General features: G+C 36.8%; 1 protein-coding gene across 13 annotated transcripts in view; it reads right to left on the bottom strand.

Annotated features, from left to right (window-relative positions):
- Positions 1–3,589: 3,589 nt before the first annotated feature.
- The window catches only part of PER2 (period circadian regulator 2), a 49,631-nt gene continuing 27,076 nt past the window's right edge, over positions 3,590–26,144 (bottom strand). For 12 of the 13 annotated variants that reach the window (XM_074912661.1, XM_074912654.1, XM_074912653.1 and 9 more), the window contains 16 exons: positions 24,887–25,029; positions 24,473–24,551; positions 20,214–20,320; positions 19,466–19,619; positions 18,928–19,036; positions 18,414–18,545; positions 16,900–16,996; positions 15,996–16,152; positions 15,786–15,913; positions 13,994–14,167; positions 13,483–13,743; positions 11,340–12,187; positions 8,658–8,856; positions 7,953–8,145; positions 7,088–7,238; positions 3,590–6,063 (listed from right to left, as the gene is read on the bottom strand). In XM_074912661.1, coding sequence (XP_074768762.1) covers positions 5,914–6,063; positions 7,088–7,238; positions 7,953–8,145; positions 8,658–8,856; positions 11,340–12,187; positions 13,483–13,743; positions 13,994–14,167; positions 15,786–15,913; positions 15,996–16,152; positions 16,900–16,996; positions 18,414–18,545; positions 18,928–19,036; positions 19,466–19,619; positions 20,214–20,320; positions 24,473–24,551; positions 24,887–25,029 — 3,082 coding nt within the window. In that variant the 3' untranslated portion in view covers positions 3,590–5,913. The remainder of the gene's footprint in view (positions 6,064–7,087; positions 7,239–7,952; positions 8,146–8,657; positions 8,857–11,339; positions 12,188–13,482; positions 13,744–13,993; positions 14,168–15,785; positions 15,914–15,995; positions 16,153–16,899; positions 16,997–18,413; positions 18,546–18,927; positions 19,037–19,465; positions 19,620–20,213; positions 20,321–24,472; positions 24,552–24,886; positions 25,030–26,144) is intronic. The other variant, XM_074912665.1, reaches the window with a different exon arrangement.

Raw genomic sequence — 26,144 nt, forward strand, 5'->3', positions numbered from 1 at the left:
AGCTGGAGAGATGCAGTCAGCAGGGGCACAAGTCACAGCACACAGAAATGGCAGATGTTTCAGATTAAATCGTTAGTATAAATGCCTGTGTACAACCCACACCCTATATATGTGACACTTACCTGAGAAGCTGGAAGAACTGAGCCTGTCTTGCCGGGGCTCCGCAGAACAGAGCCATGCCAGTCCCAGCACTCATTGAAATCAGAGTGCAGGTAAGCACAGCCCACCCAAACCTTCCCCTGCTTCCTGCGGCTAAGAAAATTAAAGATTAAAGCCAACTAGAGAAATGCATTTGCTAAATTTATCCAGCACTTGTATGATCGGGTTCCTGGGTTTTCTGGTTTCTAGGTTTGATTTTCTTTTGGTTTCCTTATGCAAAAGGACACAGGAAACTGCAAAAGGAGTCAGCTGGGGACAACAGAAGGGAAAGCAGTAGACCTTACCTTAAAAAAGCAATGGCCAAGTACATTTGAAAAAAAAAAGTAAGTACAGCCCATATTTTCTTGGACAGAAGTAGAACTTTTGAAGTTGACAATGCAACAGCACGACAAGCAATTTACTTTTAGACCATTATAACAAATTAAAGAAGAAACAGATTCACTATATTCTGTTTTACAGTATTAATGTACAGAAGAGAAACACACCTTGACAAATCCTGGAATACGAGGAAATTCTAATCCATCCTCAGATTCATCTCTCTTTGTCTAATTAAAACAATAAATGAAGTGCAAAGCAGTATGTCCCTCTAAGGCTGATGGTGTAACGGCTCCCACCAAGCCATCTACCGCAGCTGCGGCAGGTGCTTGAGAACTGTCTCACTGCCGATTTCCCCATTCTGTATTACACAAAAATCATTACACTCACCACTAGAAATGCATCACGGTTCTGCCACAGCACCTGCTGCTTTTGGTTAATCCAGTGCTGAAGAGTTCTGGGTTGCTTTGTTGGTTTTTTTTCTTTAATTTTTTGGGTGGGTGAGGGGGGTTGGGGGTATGTGTTTCTTTGTTTTTGATTTGGGGTAGGGTGTTGGTTGGTTTTGTGGGGTTTTTTTTGTTTGTTTGGGGTTTTTGTTTGCTGTTTTTGTTTTGTGGTGTGTTTTTTTTTTCCTCCAGGTATAACACTAGAAGCAAAGGGCCTGCCACCTAAATGCTGTTTTAGCGCCTCAGAACACCGGACCTCCCTCACAGCAAGTTCTTCAGCTAAAAAGCATTTTCTTTACTAGCAAATGGCAAGTGTTTTCATACTTTCATATTGTCCACTAGGGTTAAACAGTATTCATGTGCTGCCACAGCAGCTTCTTTTCGTCTGCAACTACTAGATATAATCCAGAGCCAGAAATACTGTAGAATGAAACCCCATCACACACACTCCTATTGAACATGGCAGCCTGATGTACCTCAGATTTTTTCAGCAGATGCCAAGAGAAATACCCATCATTGAGAGTTCAGTTGTCTTGATTTCTACCCAGTCTTGTAATTCTTTTCCACTTAGGAAGCCTGGCAGAATTTGGTTTTTTGTTTTGGTATGGGGTGTTTTTTGGTGTGTTTTTTAAAGCTGCACCTGTGAAGCATACTGACAAAGTTATTATACACTTTGTGTACCACTCCTAAAAATACTGCCCTCTTCCACAGCTCCCAAGAAAAAGATGCTGATGAACAAGGTAATGAACAGCTCAAGAGATCAAAAATATTTCTCCAGCTCCTAACCACTTGTTAGCAAGTAAACACTAGAATTTCTGGAAATTACACCTACAGACATTATTCTCCTTTAAAGTAATTAATTCATCTCTTTACCAGAAGCATGCAACTCATTTCACCATGTTAAGTCAGAAGATTACCAGTGCGTTACATTCTTTCCTCCCTTGCTAGAGACACAAAAGAACAATCAAGGATCTTAATTCTTAGTTAACTGAGCATTTTCCTTCTCCAAATTAATGACCGCTGTTGACTAAAATCTGATGCTTTTCAATAGTCCATTTCCCTTTTCCAAGCAGAGAGTTTATATTTACATTCACGATTATTGGGCCAACAGCTCTTCATTATGAATTTTCTCATCATCTTATTTGAAATTAAAGCTACATATCTTTGTTTTTACATCAAATAAGTCATAGCAAACTCAGTAGCCTCAAAATACAAAAAGCTGAATAGAAGAAAAACAGGGGTGGCCAAACTGCCAAATATAATCACAGGACACCAGTGACGCCTAGGGGCTACTGAGGTGGGAGAAACTCTGACAAAAGACTGTTCCCAACAGTTCTGCAGTGTAAAGCAAACCATTATCTTTGAGTGCTGACAGAAGGCACATCACCAAGGCGTACATAAATACCTGAAGCCACTTTTAACCCATACTCTTATTTACAAATGCAAAAAACTACCAGAAGCAGAAATAACTGAAACATTACCTGGTAATTTATTGCATCAGCAGCACTTCTCTCAGCGTTATAGATCAATTATCAAAACTTACAGCCAAATGCTAGCACAATACCTGCTCTACAGGCACCCTGTATATGTGCATGACACTCACATTTGTAGTTCTGTAAACTGCTTCATCAGTACATCTCTCCTCTGCACGCTTAGCTAAGCAAGGAACCAAGGTATCCTTAGGAGAGAAGTGTTTTCAGACTTCACATGCAGAGAACTGCTCGTGTATTTGGGGTCAATTCAGAAGACTTCAAAGGGACTTGAATGATGTGTTGAACAAGCATGGTTTAAAATGCACGGCTCAGCAACAGTGCACAACACTACAATTCTACCCTTGGTGTGAAGGCAATTCACCTATATGGTGAAGTGTTTTGTGGTACAGAAACACCTTGATTTTGCAGCTCACAGAAATATCTGGGTCCCTTATAACCAAACTAGTGTTTGCACTGGCTTATTCTGCTTTAAAAAAATACAAAATTCTCAAAACGGAGTAATGGAAAAAAAACCCCACAACAACAGTCTCGTAACCTGAGTACCTCCTAAACGGGAGGGGTGGTCCAAAGCATCATCCCACACCCACTAAACTACATCACTGCTTAAAGTGTAAAAATAGAAATCTTCAAGAATCCCCCCTTTTTCCACTCAAGAGTATAAAACAAGATCATCAACAAGAAAGTACACTAGCTTGATGAGCTTCAGCAATCTTCAGAAGACACGACACTTCACACCCCAACAGAAGACTAATAATCACCATATAAAGATTCGAAGGGCATAACCAGAATTCTTTACCTCTAAGCTACCAGTATAAAACCGCAGAAGGCTGCAGGAGAAAAGGTATCCATAGCTGACATTAAACAAAGTAAAAAGGACAACATGCGTTCTGGTGGCTTTGAGAAACAAACACCAAGAACCCAGCTGCATATGCTCTTCCAGGCAGTAAATCTGTACATGTTTTCAGAATGACTAGTCAATATAAAGACTCATTCTTCCATCTGACCACTAAACTTACAGGTCAGACAAGCTGGCAACAATTTTAACTTGAGGACAGTAAGCCACAACTTCATGGCTTGCAGGCTCTTTGGTTTGAAATACTAGTTCACATACTATCAGAAATGCATGCTTTTTTGCTTCTCACATGGAGTAGAAGGCTCAAGGAACAAGAAGGCAACTAAAAATATATCTGTTTTATTTACCAGTTTTCTAAAAAGCAAAGTCATAAAAATTAGTCACAAGTGGCAAAACCAAAACATATTGCACAGTGTACAGAAAACATTGTTGACATGTTGACAAAGTGTCATCACAAATAAATCATCTTACAACAGTTTGGAAAAATTACAGCTTCAGAATCTTATCTATAAATGGAGGCATGTAGATTTAAAGTTACAGGAAAATATTTTTATACCACCCTGTAAATGCAAACACTTTAAGGATGCAAGATTAAGTCCATAAGTAAGCACATCCACAAAATGCTCTAAATATACTTTTCTCTTCCTTTCACTAAGTTATGGTTACAAGATGGTCAGTGGAAAAAAAAAAAAATGAAATGAGAACAAATTTAAAAAAAGAAAAAAGCGCATGCTAAAGAAAAGAAGTTCAAAGTGGCTGAGAAGTCCCTGAAAATAATTTGTATAATTATGATGCACTCCTTTTATATAAAGCTTTTATTTTTCCAAAACCCTGGTCCAATTAAAACTTCTGGTTACATGTAAAAATGGAATATATTTAATATGTTGGTATAGCTGCACTGTTCCATTTATGATTAAAACATTTAATACATCAGACTTGGACACCAATGTTTGAAAATTTCTCATTCAGTTTATATTTACATATATTTAAGTTTGACCTTGCTAAACTATTAAAGACAGGAAGCAGATCTTGCTGGGTAGTGCTTCACACTACATTGAAGATACCTACTTTTAAAACTGTGATTCTACTTGTTTCACAAGTTCACATACTCTGCACTATCTGCAGAACCTGTCTCCAATGCAAATTTCCTCATGACCCGAATCCAATTAATAACTAATTACTTTACACTAATTATTTCTTCCACTAAGCAAATACCAGTAACTTCCGCATGTTTTTGGTGGTGTCAGATCTAACTTCACATCCTCTTTGTATGCAAAGAGAAATATTTTTATTTATAGAATGAAAATAACCTTGAATTTCAGTGAATAGAAATGTTACCCTAATAAAAAAGGAAATATTTTCTATGAAAAATATTTTAAGACAAACATATCAAAGTTAACTGAATTTCTCCGTATTTTTCACCCCAAGACCTACAGCTGACATCTAGCAATATTGTAACTAAATGTCCTTTAACTAACCAATATATTAAAGTTGCTCCTTTGTGTTCTTTTCCACATCCAACATGTATAAACACTACAAGAACATAAAGTACACATATTCAAGTCAATACAATCTCAGAGGCATTAAAATTAAATCCTTGACAGCAAAGGATTCCAGCCACACTAAGTTTTAGATTACGCAATTAAAACATAGTGAAAGTCAATGCTATTCGCAAAATCACTTGTTTTCTTATTTTTTTATAAGAACTATCTTCAAATGACAAGAAATGTCTCAACCTCTCTTGCCACATATAAGTTTGATGTTTGTTTAGCCACACAGGAAAAACTGATGGCCAACCTCCTGACAGAACAAATCAGAAATAAAGGTTAAAGTCATACCAATCTTTGTCTAACAGTCACCGGATCATACGCAGTCGCTCTCTGTGGTCTTACTACTTAAAATCCTTAAGCATAAAGACTTCTTGTGTATAAATTCCCAGAAATGATGCTTCTAGGTAATAAACAGTTCATAGTATTGCAGCATCCATTTAAATAAAAGGCTACAAAGTTGTCAGCACTTGTCTATACTTACACATTCACATAAGTATTTTAACCCAAGACCACCTTACAAAATTAGTTCAACATTTCTCAGACAAAAAGGGTTTCTACATTCAAAACTATAGGAAACAAAGAGGATGGGATCAACTGATATGAAAAGGGCAAGTGTGAATTGATTCACTTGAAGGTTATTTCTTCTACTATGCTGGACCACTTCAAATATTAAGAACAATGCTAAAGAGCCACTAAGCAAAATTGCTAGAACAATTTATAACGCTGATTCATTACCAAACAGAGATTTGAAGAACCGTACGTATGTAAAGGGATTTTCAGTACTCATTAACCCACTCTACAAAAAATAGTAGGCATCAATGAAAGTTTCTATAGTTTATAAAGAAATACTTGAGGCATATAAGTGCAAAATATGAGTCTTTCTTTTTTCAAGAAAAGCTATACCATCTTCAACAACGTCCTTACTGGGAAGAGATTGCCACCATTTAAAAACAGATTCATTCACAAATGACTCTTCTAGACCAAGAAAAACGCATTCGTTTTTCTGAACAGGATTCATCTTGCTGGATGCAAGATTAAAACCTTTATGGATCATCACTGTAGTTTTGAAGCAGCTTTGAAAACAGCAGGCTCAAAGGCTATGTTTGTTCTTCACTGACTTGACTCAGGGAAACCAAGTTGTTTTCCCCACTGTCTTCGATCATTTCATTAAGGTCCATTTCATGAATTTCTTCATCATAGGATGTATAAAAATTGCTCTGTATATTGTCCTCACAAAAAATACATTCCTAAAAAGAAGAAAATTATAGAAACACTCATAAGTCAAAGAAAAAAAGAAGCTTTACAAAACAGTCCATTTGCACGCAGTCCCTGATTCCATGGGAACATTTACATCCGTGCTACAATTACGAAATATTCCACTCCCCAACTTTCCCCCACACAATGCTTTTAGAATCTGTAGCAAATCAATACAGATACTTGACAACACTACTGGAAGCAGTTATGTCGTACATCATTTATAATGCTGACATTTTACATGCACTTCCAATCACCTTTTCCTCCTTTGATTGCTCACCCTGCAGTAATCTGTTCCTGTCAGCTGCAGTGTTTAAGAGACAGAAGCAACTGTACGCTTACACAAGTTGCATGCTATAGTATTAATGTTGCAGTAACATTAACATCAGGATTAGGATTCCACTGCAATTCCGTTACACTGACTTTTGAAATACTCATGGGCAGAGAGCCTCTGCCTTTGATAACTTATGTGCAGAAGAGCTACAAATGATGGAAATCTTAGAGAAAAAAGAATGCAATCAGGTATTTGTGTGTGAATACGTAAAATACACAGACAACAAATAAAACTGCAAGAATCCTTTGTTTTCTTTTTTGTTTTTCCAGCCATTAATCCACTCACAGAATCAAAGCAAGAGACGAACCTGTGTGAGAAGTCTAGTAGAAAAAAGGAACAGTACTGCCATTAATTTTGTACTTTCTAGAATGCAGCGAGCATAAACTTCTGCAGACAAAATAGAGATTTTTATGTAGTGAAGTTTCTGGCTGTGTTGACAAAGGATTTCAAAGAGATACACAGAAATTTAAAAAGGAAATTCCTTATACGGTATTCACCACTGCTTTGACTTTCCCGTCGGAAAGAAGACTTAGGGTAAATTAAATCAAGCCAGAAACCACTGCATGGAAGTATGAATCAATTTTTTTACCTGTGTAATTGACCAAGCTTTCATAGCAACAGGAGGCAGCTAATAATTTAAGCACTGTTATACATGCAAGAGTAACTAACTTATTTAAACTTACAGAATTAGCAACAGTTTTGGGGAGTCCACCTTGCTGGATCCATGGATGAACTTCAATAAGCTCTCTTTTTTGTTCTTCTGTAAATTTTGGCTGTAATTTCTGCATTTGCTTTAATTTCTGCTTATCTTCTTTTAAAACTGTTTCCAAATCTCTAAAATAAAATGTGTTTAGAAATTTAGCTTCAAGTTTCTGGGCTTTATGCCTATATAAGGTTACACAGTCAAATACTACCATTTAAAAGACTATTTTTGTTCTGGAATGTTAAGCTTACAAATCTTATATTGGAAGAAAATTAAGTGTCGTTATTTCAGCAGCCTTCTGCATTTGCAGACAACTTAAATGCATCTCTGCTGGCTCACTGTCTTTTCAAAACCCATCAAGTGAAAACAGTTTTCTTCGAGCAGGCAGCACCACTGGTGAAACCAAGAACTTCAGTTTCCCTCTGCTGCTGCTGCACTAAGTTCCAAGTTCCCCTTCACTGGGAGGACAACCCAAACCAGACACTAGATGAACACATGAGATTACTAAAGCAGAAGTAGTAGGATATGTTTAAGAAGGTCATCAAGAATGGATTGAAATTCAGGACAGAGGCAGAGATTTAGAAAACACTGCTCTATTTCAGCAGCCAAGGTTCTCTCTCCCCCCAATGCCCCACCTTCCTTCAGAAACTTTAAAAAAACCCCACACCACTCATTTACAAGATGTATACCTCCTAAGATGACAATAGAAAGCAAGTTTCAGGAAACCCAGTACTATTTCTGTTCCTTACAGCATATGTAAGAATAGGTTGACTTTACACTTCCCTGTACACCCTGCTCCCCCCAGCACATATATAGATTATGAAGGACTATGACATTGGAATTACCGTGAAGGTATCTGGTAAGTCATCATAACAGTGTCATCTGTGTTTGCCATCAAAAGCCATATAGGATCCTGAAGTACATATTTAATGAAGTGCTCACTTTCTTCCATTTCTGCCTTCATTTTTGTTTTATGATGATTTTCTGAGGAATCAATACTCCCAAAGTATTTGCTGGTATGACTAGTTTCACTACTACCTTTAAAAAGAAATGTAAAGTTTCATTATTGTCAAATTCATAGATTATCTGAATGCTTTTGAAAACAGAGATTGAAGAGAACTGAAAGTATAAACACCATTTTTCACTTAATTTTTAAATAGGAGGGAACTTCCACCCCTAAGTAACTGCATTAATATTTCTAAAACTCAAATTCTCAAGCTAAGTCTCCATTAAATTTCAGAATAATTAGTTTATGTAAATTAAAAACTCTGAAATGAAACATGAACGAGTATGGTATTTTCTCTTTACTATTCAGTCATACCTATGTAATATCTCAATGGCTATTTCACATCCACTTAAAAAAGGTTCTACACTGCAATCAAGCACAATAGAAAAACTTTCATGTTATGTAACAAAAAAAAAAATTCAAGAATAAATTATGCAATGAGAATTAAAGACAATTAAGATTTTTACATAAAGTACCTGATGTTCAAGTGGTGTTTACAATACTTCATGCTCCAGCTCTTATAAAATGCTAAAAGAGTACTCACTGCCAGTGTTACCTGTTCCGCTCCCCGACATGCCGCAGCCATGGGATCCAGACCCAAGAGACTCAGCAGCTGCAGATACACCACTCCCTGAAGAAGCTGAACCAGTGCCTGAACATGCATCTTCCTGAAGTAAAATGTCAAGCAGGACACTAGACATGGAGAGTGCATCGCTATTTTGAGCATCCATTGGAGATTCAGCCTAGTGATAAGAAGGGGAGGGGAAAAAAAAAGTAAAAAAACAAACCCAAAACCCAAGGCTTATTCATTACTAATAACTTACATTTAGTATTAATCCCTTTCACTTTATATTCTAGTATGTTTACACAGTTATTCAAAGACAGACAACCACCAATAACATATGCCAAGACCATCTGAGGAATAATGGAGTGGCGTGATAGGCAGAGAAGAGGTCCTTCAGTAAGAATGAGATTTTAATTAAATTCCTCTTTAAAAAAAAACCAACAAACAAACAGTTTAGTGAGGAAGCAAGGAAGGCATTTGCTATTCAGTTTTGACAGCCCCTACTGCCCTGGACAAGTCAGAATCTATCCAAGCCACCTAAGACATACTAGCAGTTGCTCCTACTATAATCTACCTCAGAGAGATTTGTATTAGCAGCCATCGCTGTTACTACTCTCAATGCATGATGAGAAGGAGGAATATATTCCCAGATGCAAGCTTCCTAGGCAAAATGATTTATTTGTATATTTTCAAGGGAAAAATTATTAACTATGCTGATTTCTAACATAAGCAAAAGCTTACTTGCAAGTCAGTTTTAAGATTAATTATTAGAAATTAAGGTTGACAGAACTCAGCAAAATACACAATAGTGGAAAGAAGTAGCTTTATCCTTAACATATTCGTGAACAAATGCCTGTATAGACCCCACTTTACAGTAAGTGATGAAGAAATTACAGAAAGTTACATTTTGCAGGTTTCTAAAGAATAGGAACTAGCAGTTTGGGGATATTCAAATGAATTTGCCAGCAAAATTGCTACTACTAAGTTTTGTTATCAAACTTCTTTCAATCCAGCAGAGATATCTTGGAGCATGCTGTAAGTTACAGACGGTCACAGATGGCACTGTTATACCACAGCACAATTCAGAAATCCTTATAGAAATAAGACTTCAGAAATGTTATCTAAGTGCACAGAATACATGAGTCCAAGTATGGCACTGGATGCGTATACCCCTGAAAATTTATCCCTAAGCGGCAACTGCATGACTAGTATGATAAAGAATTTTTTAATGAAAACCAGATGTATTTGTTCTCAAGATCATGAGGAACCAGCATGTAATAAAAGAGCGTGACAAGTTTTTGCACCGTATCAATCAAGTTTGAAGGTTTCTCTAGAAAAACATCAATATAACAAAATACATTTCTTTCTGTTCTCCCTCCTTTCATCTCCCCCTTAAGGATCAATATCAAGAGTAAATATTGATTAAAGCAAGTCATACGGAAACTAACCAGGAAGAAAAGTTTAATATGGGGATCTAAATGTTTCCCACAGTGTAGGGAACAAGAATTTTCAGGTTTTCCTTCCTCCGCTTTTATAGCTTCTAATGTAGATGCATGCTTATAAGTCACCGCACAAAGAACATCATCTAATCAGCTGCTAGCATCAACACTAACAATGCCTTTTACCAACTACTTACAGTAGCTTAGATCTCAGACATGCCTAGAAGTAAAAACCACCCCTTACAATGCCTGTGTTCCTTTTATCAGCAGTGAACCCACGTTCTACTTTATCTGTACCATTAGATGCAGATACCAGTTACAAACCACAGCACAAGAAAAGCAGGAGGGAGGAAGGAGCCAATCTAAAAGGTTTAGGTTGCAACTCCATCCTGTCAGTGACTTAGTATTTCTAAAGATACTCTACCTTTAGAAAACGCTAATGTTAATCTACATATTTCTGTCACAGAAACCTTTACAGACATATTACTCCATATGAAGTTTCTGTAAGGTTATCTGTTAAACTGATTTGTCAAATTTCAATGAGCTAGGTAATAAAAAAACCCTGAAGTTATCAAATAGCTCAGCATCACTTTAGTGCACCAAATAAAACAAAAATAAAGTTATGGTCTGCAAGTAATAATTCCTTCTTCCTTTACTTTGTTTGCTTGTTTGTAAACAAAGATGTGATTTCATTTTAAATCATCTTTCAGACCACTTACAGATTGTTTCCCCCCTCCACACAAATTCACTAGCCCAATAATTTTTGCTAAAAACAAAGTGCTCATATTCTTTTAAGTCTATTTCAGTGTTTTTCAATGGACTTACTCATATTTATACTTTTCTTAAAAAATGGAACTGTTTCAACACGTATTTCCAAGCTTCTTGGTGTAACTTTAGAAGAACAGCAACAAGGTGGTTTTAATTTTTAAAAGTTAAGATCATTCTAATGATTGGATTTCACATTTTATACAGGCTGCTGAAGTTTGTGTTTAGTAACTACAACTGTGAATCCAACTACTGGCATTATATTGACAGATTATTGTCCATCATTAAAAAATAGGGTCCGCAAGTGAAAGGGCATTGAAAGCAATGTAGCAGAGGCAAGAAAACAAGGAGAGAGTAAAAAAAAAGATTCATTTTAGGCATCTCTACATATTAACAACTTAAGACACGTTCAAGAATGTGAAGACTTTAAAAAAACCCAAAACATCAGCATACTTACTGGTAAAGATCCCTTTCTACTACAGTTATCAGTTGTCATGATTTTGCCTATGGCTCCTTCCTCACTTAAAGCTCCATGTAGACCCACAGGAGGTCCACTTTCAGCAGTTTTTGTGGTCTCTTCTAACTGCAGAAGATTCAGAGGAGAACTGCACCTTGACTGGAACAGAGGCGGTGAAGCCTGGTCTTGAGGACCCACTGACTGTGGAGTGCAGGAACGGGATGGCTCATTTCGTGGCTCTGTAACAGGAACCTTTTCACTGTCTGCTGGTGGATTATAATGGAATGGCTGTGTTGGAAAAAATGCCTGTTGTGGGAAAGGACTGGGTGTAGCGAATGGTGGCTGCGTCGGAAATACTGTCTGTGAAGAGAAAGTGGAATGGGCAGGGAAGTTGGGTTGGCTGTGGTAAAGCGTTTGAGGTAAGTTATTGTTCATCTCTGGGTAGACGTAGTTGGGGAGCACAAGAGCTACGACAGGTGTCATGAGGGGTGCAGAGAACTGGGGGGGTTGCATAGGGCAAGTATTTCCAGAGTCTGGCAACTGATTAAAACCAGAGAGTGAAGTCTCAGGAGCTGGTGGCACAGTCCCTGCTGCTGGAAAAACAGGAAGAGGATATGCAGGCATAACAGTGGGAAAAGACACTGCTGAATAGCTCGCTTGTGAAGTGTCTGATGGTGACCAAGCAGTAGTATTTAAACCTTGAAGAGGGAACCGATGGGGGAATTTAGTTCCAGAAGTTGTACTGTCTGAAGACTCCTGTGGTTTAATGCGCTTTGATTTCCTGTTCTTTCCACTTTTCTTCCAAGGCTGATCCATTCCAGAAGTGCCATTTCTTTGTCCACGGCCACCTGAAAAAAAACCAAAATAAAACAAAACCCCAAACATCAGAAAGAATCCTACTGGCAATCTGATGGATCCCTTCCACATTATCACCCCTAGAAGTTGCTCAAAACTGCACTTCTGGACTTCACCTACCCAAATGGAGGCACTTGGCAAGGGCTCAGGTTCACTTTTACCTCTAGCACAAGAGCTAAGCTGAGCAATAAAAACCATGCTGACACACCATGGAAGAAAAGAGAGCAGCAGTGGATCAATTCAGGCTCAAGTGTGTGACACCCAAACAGCTCAAAGATGCAAAACAGTGACTCCCAGAGGGGCAAAGTTCTATTTACTCCAGCAATTACAAAGGAAACAGTATGAGACATAACTGAAAGCATTTCTAGAGAGTTAAGGTCATGCAGGTCCATAAGTGAAAAGGTGCGGAAAAAGAAAGAGAAGAATTTCCTGAGGGGAAAAAGAACATTACCTTTACAACCTTATTTTAGGGGAAGTCTGTGCACCAAGTGACTCTTCCCTAGGTGAAGCCTGTCAGTTCATCTGATTACAAACATGAGGAAATCTATAAAAATATTTACCAGCACTATAAGCTGCTCAAACACAGGTTTCCTAAATGAAAGACCCGTATAGCTATTTAAATAAAAAAAAATAGAATATAAGAATCTGTAAAAAAAAAAAATACTTAGCAGTGTCTGACTTCTGTTCCAAGTCAAGCCAGGGCTCAAATGGGACCAAAGTCAGATCAGTATCAAGCACTGCTGAAAATGCCATCCAGAGTTCCCAGTCTTCATAAACAAAACAATCTCACTATTACACCTAATCTGTGCTACTTCCATCCCACTGATCACATTAACTTAAGGGCAACCAAGCAATTAACAGACTGTTTCACTGATTACACAATAGTGGAATGGGGAAAACTGGATGTAAAGCAAAAAGTACTGAAGAGAGAATCACAAACCTGAAAAAAAGGCAGATGGAAAGACAGAAGGAAAAGCAAGGGAATACAAGCGTAGATACAGTAAAGCAAACATGCTAAAGCATGGGTTTTGTCCCTTTAAAGTAGATGAACAACATTAATAGTGGATAGATAAAAATCAAACCACTAGTTACAAAAATGTCACTTACTACATTAAAAGCTATATTCCACTATCAATCTTCAAGCAAGATTTATCAGAAAAAAAATTTCTGGACTTTAAAAAGAGCATCTAACCTTCACTAGTCACAGTGGCTCTGCAATACACCTAAAGATGGAAGCACCCTCCCAACTATATAAATACAAGTTTTATCATGAAAACTATTGCCATACCACGTTCTCCAGGCCGTCCTTTTGGTTTATCTTGTAAGTAGTAATTGCACTGGGACTGAAAAATATTAAATCTCTTGATTTCTTTAAACTTATTCAAAAAGCTCTGCTCTTCTTTTTGCGTATGCACTGCAAGAACTTCCTTTGTAAGTCCCAGTTTTTTGAATGGCTCCTTTTCTTGATTTACGTGCACAGAGCCAGATGGAGGGGCAAGAAGTTGACCATCAAACAGTTCTGCTCCACTTGGACCATCTTCTATCATTTCTACAGAAATAGAAGGGGAAAAAAAAGTGGAAAAAAAAAGCTCTGTATATGAATTTTTAAGCTATTACAATTCTGTAATAGTTTTGCTGTAAATTTAAGATATTCTGTCCCTGTTTATTCTAATTCCATAGGAACATTTTAGCTTCAAGAAAATATAAGTCAAAAGCAGATACTAGCTGTTCACATGTCTGAAGTTTAAACTTGCTAGCAATTGTCATTTTGGAGAAAATTTATTAGCAAAAAATCATACCTAATTCAGGTTGTGGTTTTTTGTCTCCAACATGAACAATGGTGCTACTGTAGCTGCACTGACTTGTGAGAGACACAACACTTTCAGGCTTGCCAGGTAAAGCCAAAGACGTTAAGTGAGCACCAACCACTGGGGGACCACTTGGTTTACCAGATCCCTTCAACACAGCGGGATCTATTAAAAGAAATAAAGTCATAGTTTACTGAACATAAACAAGAGTGAATGCAAATTATAGGTTTTATTTATTTGCTAGGGTTGCAAATCAGTAGAGGATAAACTGTGTTTGACCAGACACAAAAGGAACATTTTATTTTATGCATTCCACCAAGAACATTTTAGGAATAGAACAACTTCTGAGCAACCACATCCAATCCTCTACTTTCACATATGGCCAAACCAAATCTTTTCAGTGAAGGACTTTGTGCCCTTTCCTGGTCTTCACTCTTCTTTCATGGCAGAATTTTCAAAGAAAGTTTCTCGTCTCTTCCAGCCTAAGATTAAGTCCCATCCAGCTCCCATACTGTTATACACTAATCTCTGTCATTAGCTGGTTATCTTAACGGCTTTGCTCTAAGCATCTACCTATTCAAATTCTCTCACCTGAAAGCTATACACAATAATCCAGCAGAGGTCATACCAGTGCCTCATAAAACAGCATTAAAATATTCCTCCTCTAGTATGAATACTTAGCATAACACATATTTAAAACCTAAAGTTCGCCTTTTTCCTGACTAGAGTGTGCTGGTGGATTCATCTTTCTTGGTTATCAGTGCACCAAAAAGCTAGTGAACCCACATCTTCTCCAGTTAAATAGAACCACACAGACTCCAAATGATAGCAGAAATTGTGTCCCTAATTACATGATGTTCTTTCACATGCAGTCAAATGTTCTTCCACCATTTCATCCTATCTAGTTCTCAAGGCATTCCAATTCCTTCTGCAGGACACTTCGTTCCTATGTATTCCAATTAAATTTTAAAAGCTGCATTAGAACTTATTTTTGAAGCTCATCAAAAGGAAATATAGACAAGATCATTCCCACAATCAATTTTTGAGAAACACACCACTAGACACTTCTTTTCAACCTCATACAACGAGAAGGTTGAATCAGCCAGTATCCAATTTATGTATAGTGCCTTACCAGTCTCACAATTCTTGTACTAACCAGTTACGTTCCTCACTTCAGCTCCCCATCCAGACAAGGACCATATCAAATACTGTACATAAGTCCTAACAAATTAATGTTTTTGGCTACAGCAGACTTTTTACAATAATTATCCTTAGTAATCCCCATCTTTTATTTTCATGGCTGGACATTGCTTTCATATGGGTTCTTGTGCCTTACACAACACAGAGCAGTCCAACACTGCATTTTACCCTCTCATTCATTTTTATGTCCACAAAGAAGAACCAGAAATGTAATATGCATATTTTTGTTACAATTAATTAGCTGTCAGGATCTTCAGCTGGTTGTTCCTACGAGTCCCAACTGTGACATGAACTTTTTACATTTGATAATGATTCAAATCCTAAAACTCAAAATCCTGCTGTATTTTGTACAGTATAAATAAGCTTATTGCATCTACAACCCAAATAATCAATCAGCTACTCAGTATTTTGATTGTAGGGAAGATTTTCATGATAGAAGTTAGATCACGAAATATCTAACACTGAGAAAATGGCTACGAGGTCCTGCCTAAGCTACACTTGTCATTCATTATTCTGCAAAGTAGTAACATCCAACTGGCTGTTAGTAAAAATCAATCAAGAAAAAGCTGTGATGTAGAGATACCTCCCAAGGGCTGTATAGCATTATCAGCTGCTTTTTGTTCATGAACTCCAGAATTCAGTGATGCAACACTTGATGAAGGTTCACATTTTCTTTTTGCTGTACCAGGCACATTACAACTCTCCAAGTATCTAAAATACAATGATTTAACAGTATTAGGTATGGAAGTCTTAAGCCTAGAGGTCAAGAGTAATTTACACACTGGTTGCTTACCTGATGACACTGTCCAAACAGCTAATCTGTTGATATGAATATACAGGTTGTTCTTTCCAAGCCAACTCTTCAGTAGTCACATTTTTAGGAGCAGCTGTTACTGCAGTATCCTTTCCTACTACATCTTTCACCTGACCACCAGGACCATTTTGTTTTTCTGGGAAAAGAGATAATGCTATGATGCAATTATGCCATTAAATCCTTGCAAATTCTCCTAAAAGCAAGGGTAAAAGTTCTTATTTATACATATTTCTTAACGGGTCACAAGTTAACCACTGTAAAGCAAGTAAGAGGTTTGCGCACTAATAGATGAACTTTGTGTAAACATTTTCCTGTCCTTATGGATTCTTGGAGGTGTGAAGATTAGTTAGGCTGATGCATATGGATCCAAAGGGAATAGATATTATGGCTGTAAGAGAATAGATATCATTAGAGTTGAAACACACTCACAGTACGAGCACAACTCTAGTGCCCACAAGTTATAACAAGTTATTAGACGAATAACCTATTAATGTATGTAGAATTTAAATCTCATTAGTAAGATTTTAATTTATCAACTTAAAGATTCCTGAGGTTACAACACAAAAAGGAAAGACAACATCCATAACATTTTGCTCCACCTAACAGAAAAGATGACTTTTGACTTGTACGAAAACATGAGCTACAATTAAGGTATTTCAAAACAATAGCTTTTGGGCATGCCTTAACTGTTTGTTATTCCATTAATTCAGACATAGCTTAACGTAGTATTTTCCTGAACACGGTGGAGAGACACAGTACAACATAATTTTGATTAAAATGATGTTGTATCTATTGATTAGAACTAAACTAGGAAAAAATCCCACTGTCATATTATAAGAGGCACCAGAGTAATAGACTAATAATTAACTTGCAAATGTCTTACCTGCAAAAGGCTCTCTCTTGTATTCCAGTTTTGCTTTACTGTCAGTGAAAATACGCTGTCCTTTATTTTTGACCTTACGGGCTACTTGACAAACCTCCTGAAAGCAGGTCATTAAAAAGAGGTATTACAAAATTCTGTCATAAAGCATTATGCTTAGTGATTCCATAGTAAACTAAATCTAACCTTAGTTAATCACTTTCTTAAAATTAGTCTGATCACAGGAGAAATCCTGATCTATAAAATTTTATTTGTGCAGCCGCTGAATTTTGGGATTTGGAAAGAGAAGAAATTTAAAGTATGTTTTTTGTATACAATTACTCTATTTTGTTTAATATGGTTGAATGACCTGGATAGGAAAATATAAAGATACATTACAAAGATGACTTCAGGAAAAAAAAAGCCAGTATCACTTAGTAAGCAAGATATTACTGCTAAGACTGAGAAATTTTTGTGCTATATTGTTTAACCAAGCAGCGACAGGATGTTATAAAACTATACTACAACATTCTTCTCTATCTGTGAAAATAGTGAAGGAAACATAGATATCTACTTCCCTCAAAACCAAGATCTCCTTAAACATTACTTTTCTGCATAGCTCTGAAATGTAATAAGTTACCCATTAAAAAAAAAAATCCAGAAACTTCATCTGCTTAAGCTACTACTATTTAAGGACAGGAAAGTGACCACCTTAGCAAGAGTAGCAGTCTGCTATACCTGATCACAGAAGCGGGCTTGAGATTTGGGAGAATTAGCAACGAACTAAGTAAAGGGAAATTTGGGCTTTCAGAAATAAACACAACTTAGTGAGCTACAACAAATTTGGGAAGTACAGGAAAGCCAAAATGACCAGAGATGTTAAAAGGTGCAGTTCGTTTGACTGCATCCACATTCAGTATTTTACTCTCTGATTGACTTTGCCTACTGAATAGTTCCGTTAGGCAGAGGCACACACTTAACACTGCTGTTTTGCTCAGACTAATGGAATTTTAAAAATTATATCTCACTATCTACTAGATGTAGTAATGGCCCAATCTATAGTAAAGTTAACTCAAAAAAATTTTAGTTTATCCATTCCATATTATACAGTGTATTCTTACAACACAAAACAGTGATCAAGGTCAAGCTATCACTTGGTTATGCAGGTATTACTACATTTTCTCTTCTTATATTTACAGACTTATCCCTCCCAAAAGAAACTGCTTTCAAATATCCACCTAGCTTTCCCAGAAACACACATATAATGGCCATTAGAATAAGTTAATACACTATACAGGTTTAAATTCTTCATTTACGCTGACTCTCACACCTATAGCCGTACTTCACTACCCTAAGACTTCATCTACACCAGAAATGTTTATTCTGCTAGTCAGAAAGTTTTTTTCCACATTAAACAAAAAGAAAAGATTACTTTTTCCTTAGACTTCCTTCCATCTCTAATTTGAAAGAGTTATGCTAAAACACCCCGCTTTTACTAGTTTTGTGGCACATACCTGAATAAGAAAAAACAAACTTACTGGTTTATCCTTTTGAGTGTCTTCATTATTATTTCCTGTGCTGTCACTGGAGGATGCCACACTCATTAAGTGCTCATGTGAACCATTGCTACCTAGACTTCCATAGCCACTGGATCCACTGTTGTGTACAGGCTGTTAACAACAACAAAATTATATATATATATACATGCACACACATATATCTTGGCACATCAGCTTTCAACAAAACTGAAATTATTACCAGTAGTTCCATGTGAGGAAAAAAGGATTTATTTTAGGGTGGATTTGTTTAGTTTGGGCTTTTGTTTGTTTGTGTTTGTGAGGACTCCATAGCTGCATGAAATCCTTAAAATACCAACTGGAGCTTTAACATAGTTCACTAAGTGTTGTCTGTAGTCCTGAGTAAGTAATTTCCAGGATTGAGGCCAGAAATTCCGGTACAGTAGTAGACAGCTAAACAAAACGTCAAAGATAAATGTCCTTTCTTCAGTGGGAAACGAAAAGGGTAACATTAAAAAGGCTATTATTGCTGTACCTGCAATAATAGTCGATATATCTGCTCAGTGATTTCCTGAACACTGGGATGAAGGATTCTATCCTCTGTGTAATTGGGAGCAGCAAAGACATCCTCATTTAAGGGACCCCTGCAAAAAGCAAACGTATCCCAGCTCATTATAAATGCAAGTACTTCCATCACAGAGAGATCACAACTTCAATTTACCATTTATGTATAGTAAACAGAATCTGATGCTTATTCTATTGCAGCTACAACTTTTGAACCTGATAATTACCTAGCCCTTACTCACTTTGAATATGACTTCCCTTTCCTGAAGCAACTCTTGACAGTATCGGCAGAATTTCAAGGACTTCAAATTTCTTTTTAAAGCAGTTACTACATCACAAATCCCACATTTAAGAAGGAAGCAATTTGTATGTGTAATTCCATGTGCCGTCTCCCCCCCCAATCCCTTATGTCTGTTTTAAGGATCACTATATAATCCTGAGGGAAGGGAAAATAAAAGTAAATGTTAAAAACCTTAAAGTCCCAATACCCCAATAGTTTATTGACTTACGTCCTAACTTTGTGTCTTCCAATAATAAATGAAACTTTTCGACTCCAAGGGTTGATGAAACTGGACCAGCTAGTGTCCATGGTTATATAATCTCCATTTCTAGTGCAAAACCTGATTGGTGAATAGTCAAAAGGCTGTCCTCCATACTGAAGTACTGTAATGAACAATTCAAAAAGTAGTTTCAGATTAATGTTTGAACAATTCTACTCAATGATTCAGGATTTTAAAGTAAATTGCAAAGGATGAAGATGATATTTGAAGGAACAAATACCGGATCCATCTATACATTTTAGAAACATTGGGCTACCAGAATAAGTAGACCTTCATAATTTACGGGACTATGTCAAGGAAATCACCTTCAGAGCACAACAAGCTAAAGATGACTGAAGAAACAGCTTTACATTTTCAAAGTGTCACAAATTATCATTGTCAGAATGGCTCTTCTCTAAATGGCAGTCCTATTTTATAAAGTATGACAGCTTCTATCATTACATTTTCAGAAAATTTTATGTATGAAATATTCGTTTACAGCAGACACATATGCTTCGTATCAAACATGAAATTGGGCGATTTCGCATTTTCATCTATTTGCATTATGAATCAAGTTGTAAAGGATTCAGTATTTGCTTGCAGAAAAACTCATAGTCACAATTAATTCTTACCTCCTACTTGCTGAGGTCTTTGTAGTCATTATTAACAACTTTTAGGAAAAAAATTTCTATTTCTGTCACAATAAAAGATTACATACTTTTTTTGTGAATTGCTAGCATTAAGGGTCTGTCATTTGGGTGAAGATGCACCAAGACCGGTGTTCCTATTAAGTCTTGAGGTAGGTATCCCAGCAGAGGTACTGCTCTGGGAAGAGAAAAACAAAGAAAAAATAAAAATCAACTGGAATAAATGTATATTTAATCTTTAAGATGCTTCCATTTTAAGTTTTCTTTGCTCTTTTTGCTATAAAAAGAATAAGCAATTTCAAGTTTGGGAAAATAGCAGTGCCAACTTAAGAGCCATAGTGCTCTTTGAACAAGGAGGTTTTTGTTCGTTTGTGAGGTGGCTGGTTTCTTTTCTTTGGTAACTTTACAAAACAACACAATCAGACAAAATCAAGGAATCTTCTACAGCAGTTCTGTCTTCTCTGTGCTGCCCAGCTCTAAAGGATAAACACCCTAATTTTAAGAGAGTATTAATAAAAAGCTTGATCTTGTAAAGCTCTCATAAAGGTAAATAGTACCCCAATCTATGGGCTGCAAGCCAAGACTAAGGATCACAGGTTTACTACAGCTGAACTAGCAACAGAGTAGTTGATTAGGACTCAAGAAAACTTTCTCACAGGCAGATTAAGAGTTCAGCTCATAAAGGAGCTTCAAGGAAGCAAGCTTATTAATTAAAATAGAGAATTAAAAGTAATGTTACTGAATTCTTGCAGATTCTCAATGACAACTTCTGATATGTGACTGAGTAAATTATGTGGTAAAATAATTTTCATTGATCACTTAAAGCATTAAGGAGAAAGAGTGAAAGTTCACAAATGTCAGTTTGCACCTTAACCTGAAAGCTAATGGCCAAAACCAGGCTTTGGAAAAAAACCAATGCATTAATAGTCAATACTACTCAGTATTGTTTAAGAAGGTGCCAGATGCCAGCAAGTCATCTTGTAAGCTCAAAGTGCCGCATACCTTCCCCCAGCCCCATTCACTGACAAAGACCCCAGAGCAGAGACTCAGTTACCTCAATAGCTTTGATGAAGAAATTAGCCACAGCGCACCACAGACACAGGATCTGTGTGGTGTTGGAACTCAAAAGCGTTATGGGACAAATGCCTTCAACACTGCATTTCCAATAACCCATCGGAGTTAGATCGGTTCCTCAAAACATCAAACATACCCTTCTGGCAAAGAGGCTGAGATATTCAGGGGAAGAATAGCAACTAATGCCTTATTATGGAAGCAATTAGTTAAATAATGAGTCTTAAAAGCTTGTGGATGATCTAAAGTAACAATTTTCTGAAACTGGCACTAAACTCATATCAAATCATACCATTCTGACACACTGACATTTAAAAACACTGCCAAATTCAAAGCACATAAGAAAAGTTATGCTGCTAGAGGAGTTTAAAATACCAATCAACTCTGAATGACTTCAGTTAGGATTTAATCAAATAACATTGTAAAAAGTAGAAGAAAAGACCAGTTTTTGTTTGCCCTATTCCTATTCTTTGCCACCTATTTATGAATGCCTGGCAAACTCCACATTTGTTTGTGCTGCAACAGAAGACCTACCCTAAAAGGGATCAAATTTTAAATTGTTATTTATTAACCTAGTTATAAAGAAAAATGCAAATTCAGTCACTTCTATGCAAAAAAAGAAGAAAAAAATCCCCTATGCATTTTTATACTGATATGAAGATCACTGGAAGAGTTCGGGATCTCAAACATAAGACCGATTGAGTAAAGACTGAGCTGGGCTCGCCTGTTCTGATGAAGAGGAGGCTAAGGGATGATCCAGGAGTTTCCCACAACTACTGGAAAGAGGAGTTACAAAGATGGAGTTAAATTTTCTTAGTGGTGCCAGTCAGTAAAACAATGGCAATGTTTTTTGTAAGGCAATGGCTCCAGTCTGCAGTCTGGAAAGCTTGTGCTGGATGTTAGGAAAAGTTTTTTAATGAAGTGAGTAGTGCAACACAGGAACAGTTTCCCCCTCCAGACTGTTTAATCTCTGTGCTTGGAGGTTTTCAGGCATTATTGAGGCAAGGTCACAGATGACCTAACCTAGAACTAGGCAATGGTTTCATTTCAAGGAATATGATGGAACAGAGACCTCCAGCAGTCCCTTCCAACCAGTATTTCTTCAATCATATATTGCTGTATTTGAGAATACTTAATTTACTATCCAGTAGAGGCAGTACTTCAGCATCACTATGCTTCCTCAAAATTAATAACTCAAAATAATTCAGAGTTTAAGTTAAACTCATTTTATGAATGCAGATGCATATATGGCATAAGAATGGCTGATGAGGAGAGGCAGCAAGTTCAGTTTGAGTTTTAGCAAATGACATTTGGAGTATCAAAACAACACAAAAAAGAAGTCTCCATATTCTTATTGCAAGTTAAATAGGAAATGGCTTTAAATTAATTTACTAAGATCAGAGCACTGAACTATATAAGAACTCCTTACACCCATCACACACATCAAGTATCAAATACATTTCAAATACAAATATATACAGGAATGTTTGATTTCAGGAGAATATTTATTTTTACTTAACATATTCTGTGCAGAGATCCACTTGCAGTATTAAGACAAATAAGCATTTTTCCAACCCATGAACACATACTGACTACAGAAATTAACTTTATTTATGCAACTCGGGCAACAGTTTCAGCACTGGATTATGAATAATTCTTACTTGACAGCAGGTGTTCAGTTGTATTAGACTCTGCTTCCTCTAAGAATCTATTGTTTTGTGTATTCCACCTAACACTGGAGAGCTTAGGAGTAATAAACTGCATATGCGTATCTTGGTAAGCATTTATCTGGTTGCCAGTGCTCTCAGGAGTTAAATTATAAGCAAAATCAACCACACAGATAGCAAGAACAGAAATTAATGAAGCAAAGCCCTAATATCAGACCAAGATGTATTCAACCCTCACGAGTGTTCAAAAATGGTGTTTAAGAATAAGTGGTAACACCAGACTCACAAGAAACATGCTTCCATAGTAGCCATAGAGAAAGGATTTACTGTGCTCACTCCACCCAAGCCCATGAATAAGGGCAAAGCTCTCCATTCCGTATCTCGCCATTTCTGTTAAGTGACTGGAAATAGACGAGCTGGGGGTGCATGGAGAAAGGGAAGCTTTTCAGATAGTTTAATAGCGCAAAGCAAAGACAAAGTTGCAGTTGGCTTGGAGGGTGTGTGTGGCAATGAGGGAGAGCGAAAATTCATGAAGAGGACAGAACTCTACTGGACTAAGTAGTTCTTTTGTCAACTTAAGCTGTTTAGAGAGACTGTATAAATCACACCATGGAAAAAAAGTCTGTCAGCATTACATTGTCTTCCGTCCCACAGGAACTCTTCACAATAAGCCACAATGTCTGCATGAGTTAGGCAAAAATACTTGTACCTTAAAGTCTAAACTTATCTTTACTGATTAGCCGTTGTCTTCTTCCTCAGTAGTCTCCAATAACTATCTTTTGCAATTCTTGTTTAATAAAAACCATGTGCATTGCAGTAATACTGACGTGCCTGACTTCTCTGCAGATAAATTGTCTCAAAAGTCAAACAGTAATTTTTTTTACCTTATTGACTCCAAATGATTACCCAAACTTCCCAATAATCTCCTTCCCTTCAATCCCTCTCTTCTGCTGCAGTTAAAGATTTTGCGAACAGCAGCATAATTCTTCAGAAACAAGATTCCCAGCAAAAAGATGTCACAGAAATCCAAAGTTGTCTGTTGTACTCCTATTCTGTCTACAGATACCCTACCTATCTAGACCTATAAAGAAAATTTTAGCATTCTTGAAATGCTTAATAACAAGAGGGGAGAATCTCAGAAGCCAGACGCTACTATCATAGTCAACTTAGTTTTCACTAAGGAGAAAAAAAATATCAAAATAACAACATATAGCCACATATAGGACATCAGAAACCATCATGAAGAAAATATCAACAAGGGAAAAGGAAGAGAAAGGAAGGGAAAAGGTAGCCTGTGTTTTTGACTCAGGAACAAGTGAATTCTCTTGTCATGTTAGGTCTTCAAAACACTACAATGTTCCAAAGTGCATCCCCGTCCTTAAAAGCTTGTTGAGGCTATGCAAAACTTATTTACTTGTGCAAAGCTTTTGGCACTGTCCCACATGACATCCTTGTCTCTAAATTGGAGACACGTGGATTTGACGGGTGGACCACTTGGTGGATAAGGAATTGGCTGGATGGTTGCACTCAAAGAGCTGCAGTCAATGGCTCAATGTCCCAATATTTTTTTTGTAATCTTTTTTGTAAGTTACCTTTCATCTACATCCTGGAACAAACAGGTTGGTGTGTGCGTAGTTGTAAAAATTCTTTTGTCAGGAGGAATTCTGGGTGCTGAGAGAAAAATAAAAGCAGATTAACAAGCGGGGTTTTTTGCATGCATAAGATACTTAAAGCTACATGTTGCTATTAAATATTGAGTAAAGTCTAAAAGTCTAAGAGCATAGAGGAAAGCAGCTTGCTAGCTCACAGCCTCTCAGCAAGGGCAGAGAACAGAACTAATTATCTTTCATTTTAGTAAAGCAAGATCACTGACAGTAACTCATGTAGTTGGCTTTCTTCAGCCGAAATGCAGTAATGCTACAATGCATGGAAATTCCTGTACCAGACCATACAACAGTTCTTACTTTTAAGAAACCAGACTAATTTTTGTGCATTCAAAGGGTTACCTTCATAACCAGAATGTACTTTTTCTGCAAGCAACACACAGCAAAGCTGGTCCTCTGCTATTTCTGGATCTTGCACTTTGATAAGGTAAGGAGTCATCCGAAATGGGTGATAGCAAATCTCATTTTCACGCTCCTTTCCCGCACTAATAATTAAACACAGTTAATTATTTCAACAGGTTTGTCTTATACTAAACAAAGTTTTAATTTATGTATTGTAATTTCCTCACACAACTGCATGATAGCTCCTAAAATAGCACCCAAGAACCTAACTTTCTGCATTTTTTTGGTAGAAGAGAAGCTAATTCTGACGGCATTCTTTGCAGTCACCTGCAATAAATAATACATTGTTGTCTATACTGCCTGAAATAAAAAGATCCACTATTGCTTTAAATGGAAATTTGATGGAAAAGCCCACCTCCTATGGCAAATTAAGTTATTCTGCTGATCTAATAATCTTAATCTGTGGCATTATACCCTTCAGAGGAATGAATTTATATTGTATTTTATGAAAACTGCTATATCCCCTCAGTTAACATAGATTTCTTTTACCCAGTGTTTATCCTGACTTAAAAAGAATGTAGACTCAGAAACTCTTACTTACAATAACAGTTGTTCACTTAAGAATCCAAATGACAGTAATGAAAATAACCATTTACATGATGACCAAAAAAAAGCTTCAGTTGTAATAAATTTATAAACAGCACAGCTTTATAAAACTAAAGCTTTTGGAACAAACGTTAGTTGGACAAAAAAGTCTACATCACCAGCAGGACTTTTATAGTACATCCAATCCAACGGTCTGGAGCAGTACATTTTCTCTAATTTGTTTAAAGTTTACTCATACCTTAATGGTAAGTATTTATTTGCTCCAGAAGTAATTAAGTAATAGGATCCACAATTTTTGTTTTCGGAAGTGCTATGAGAGGCAATAACAGTGAGAAATCAAATTGCACAAGAAAGAACATGGAACAAGTTGCCAGCATTTCCTAAATAAGAGCAATGAAACAGAGTAGAGGCAGGAAAAGAAGGAAGAAAAGCAAAACCAAAGGGTCTATGTCATAACAACTGCAAACGAGTCAAGTCACATTACCCTCATGGACCTTTCTCCACAGGACATTTGAGATAAATTTAAGATTAGACAATAGTCTTCTAGAATGAAAGAGACTCTGTAGCAGGTGCTGAACAGAACAGTTCAATTAACATGAACTGAAGACTTTCCACAGCAGTAGGAGATGCCATATCAGCTCTCTTTATGGTG

This window comes from Athene noctua, chromosome 8, assembly GCF_965140245.1.
Source record: "Athene noctua chromosome 8, bAthNoc1.hap1.1, whole genome shotgun sequence".
NCBI classification, from domain to species: Eukaryota; Metazoa; Chordata; class Aves; order Strigiformes; family Strigidae; genus Athene; species Athene noctua.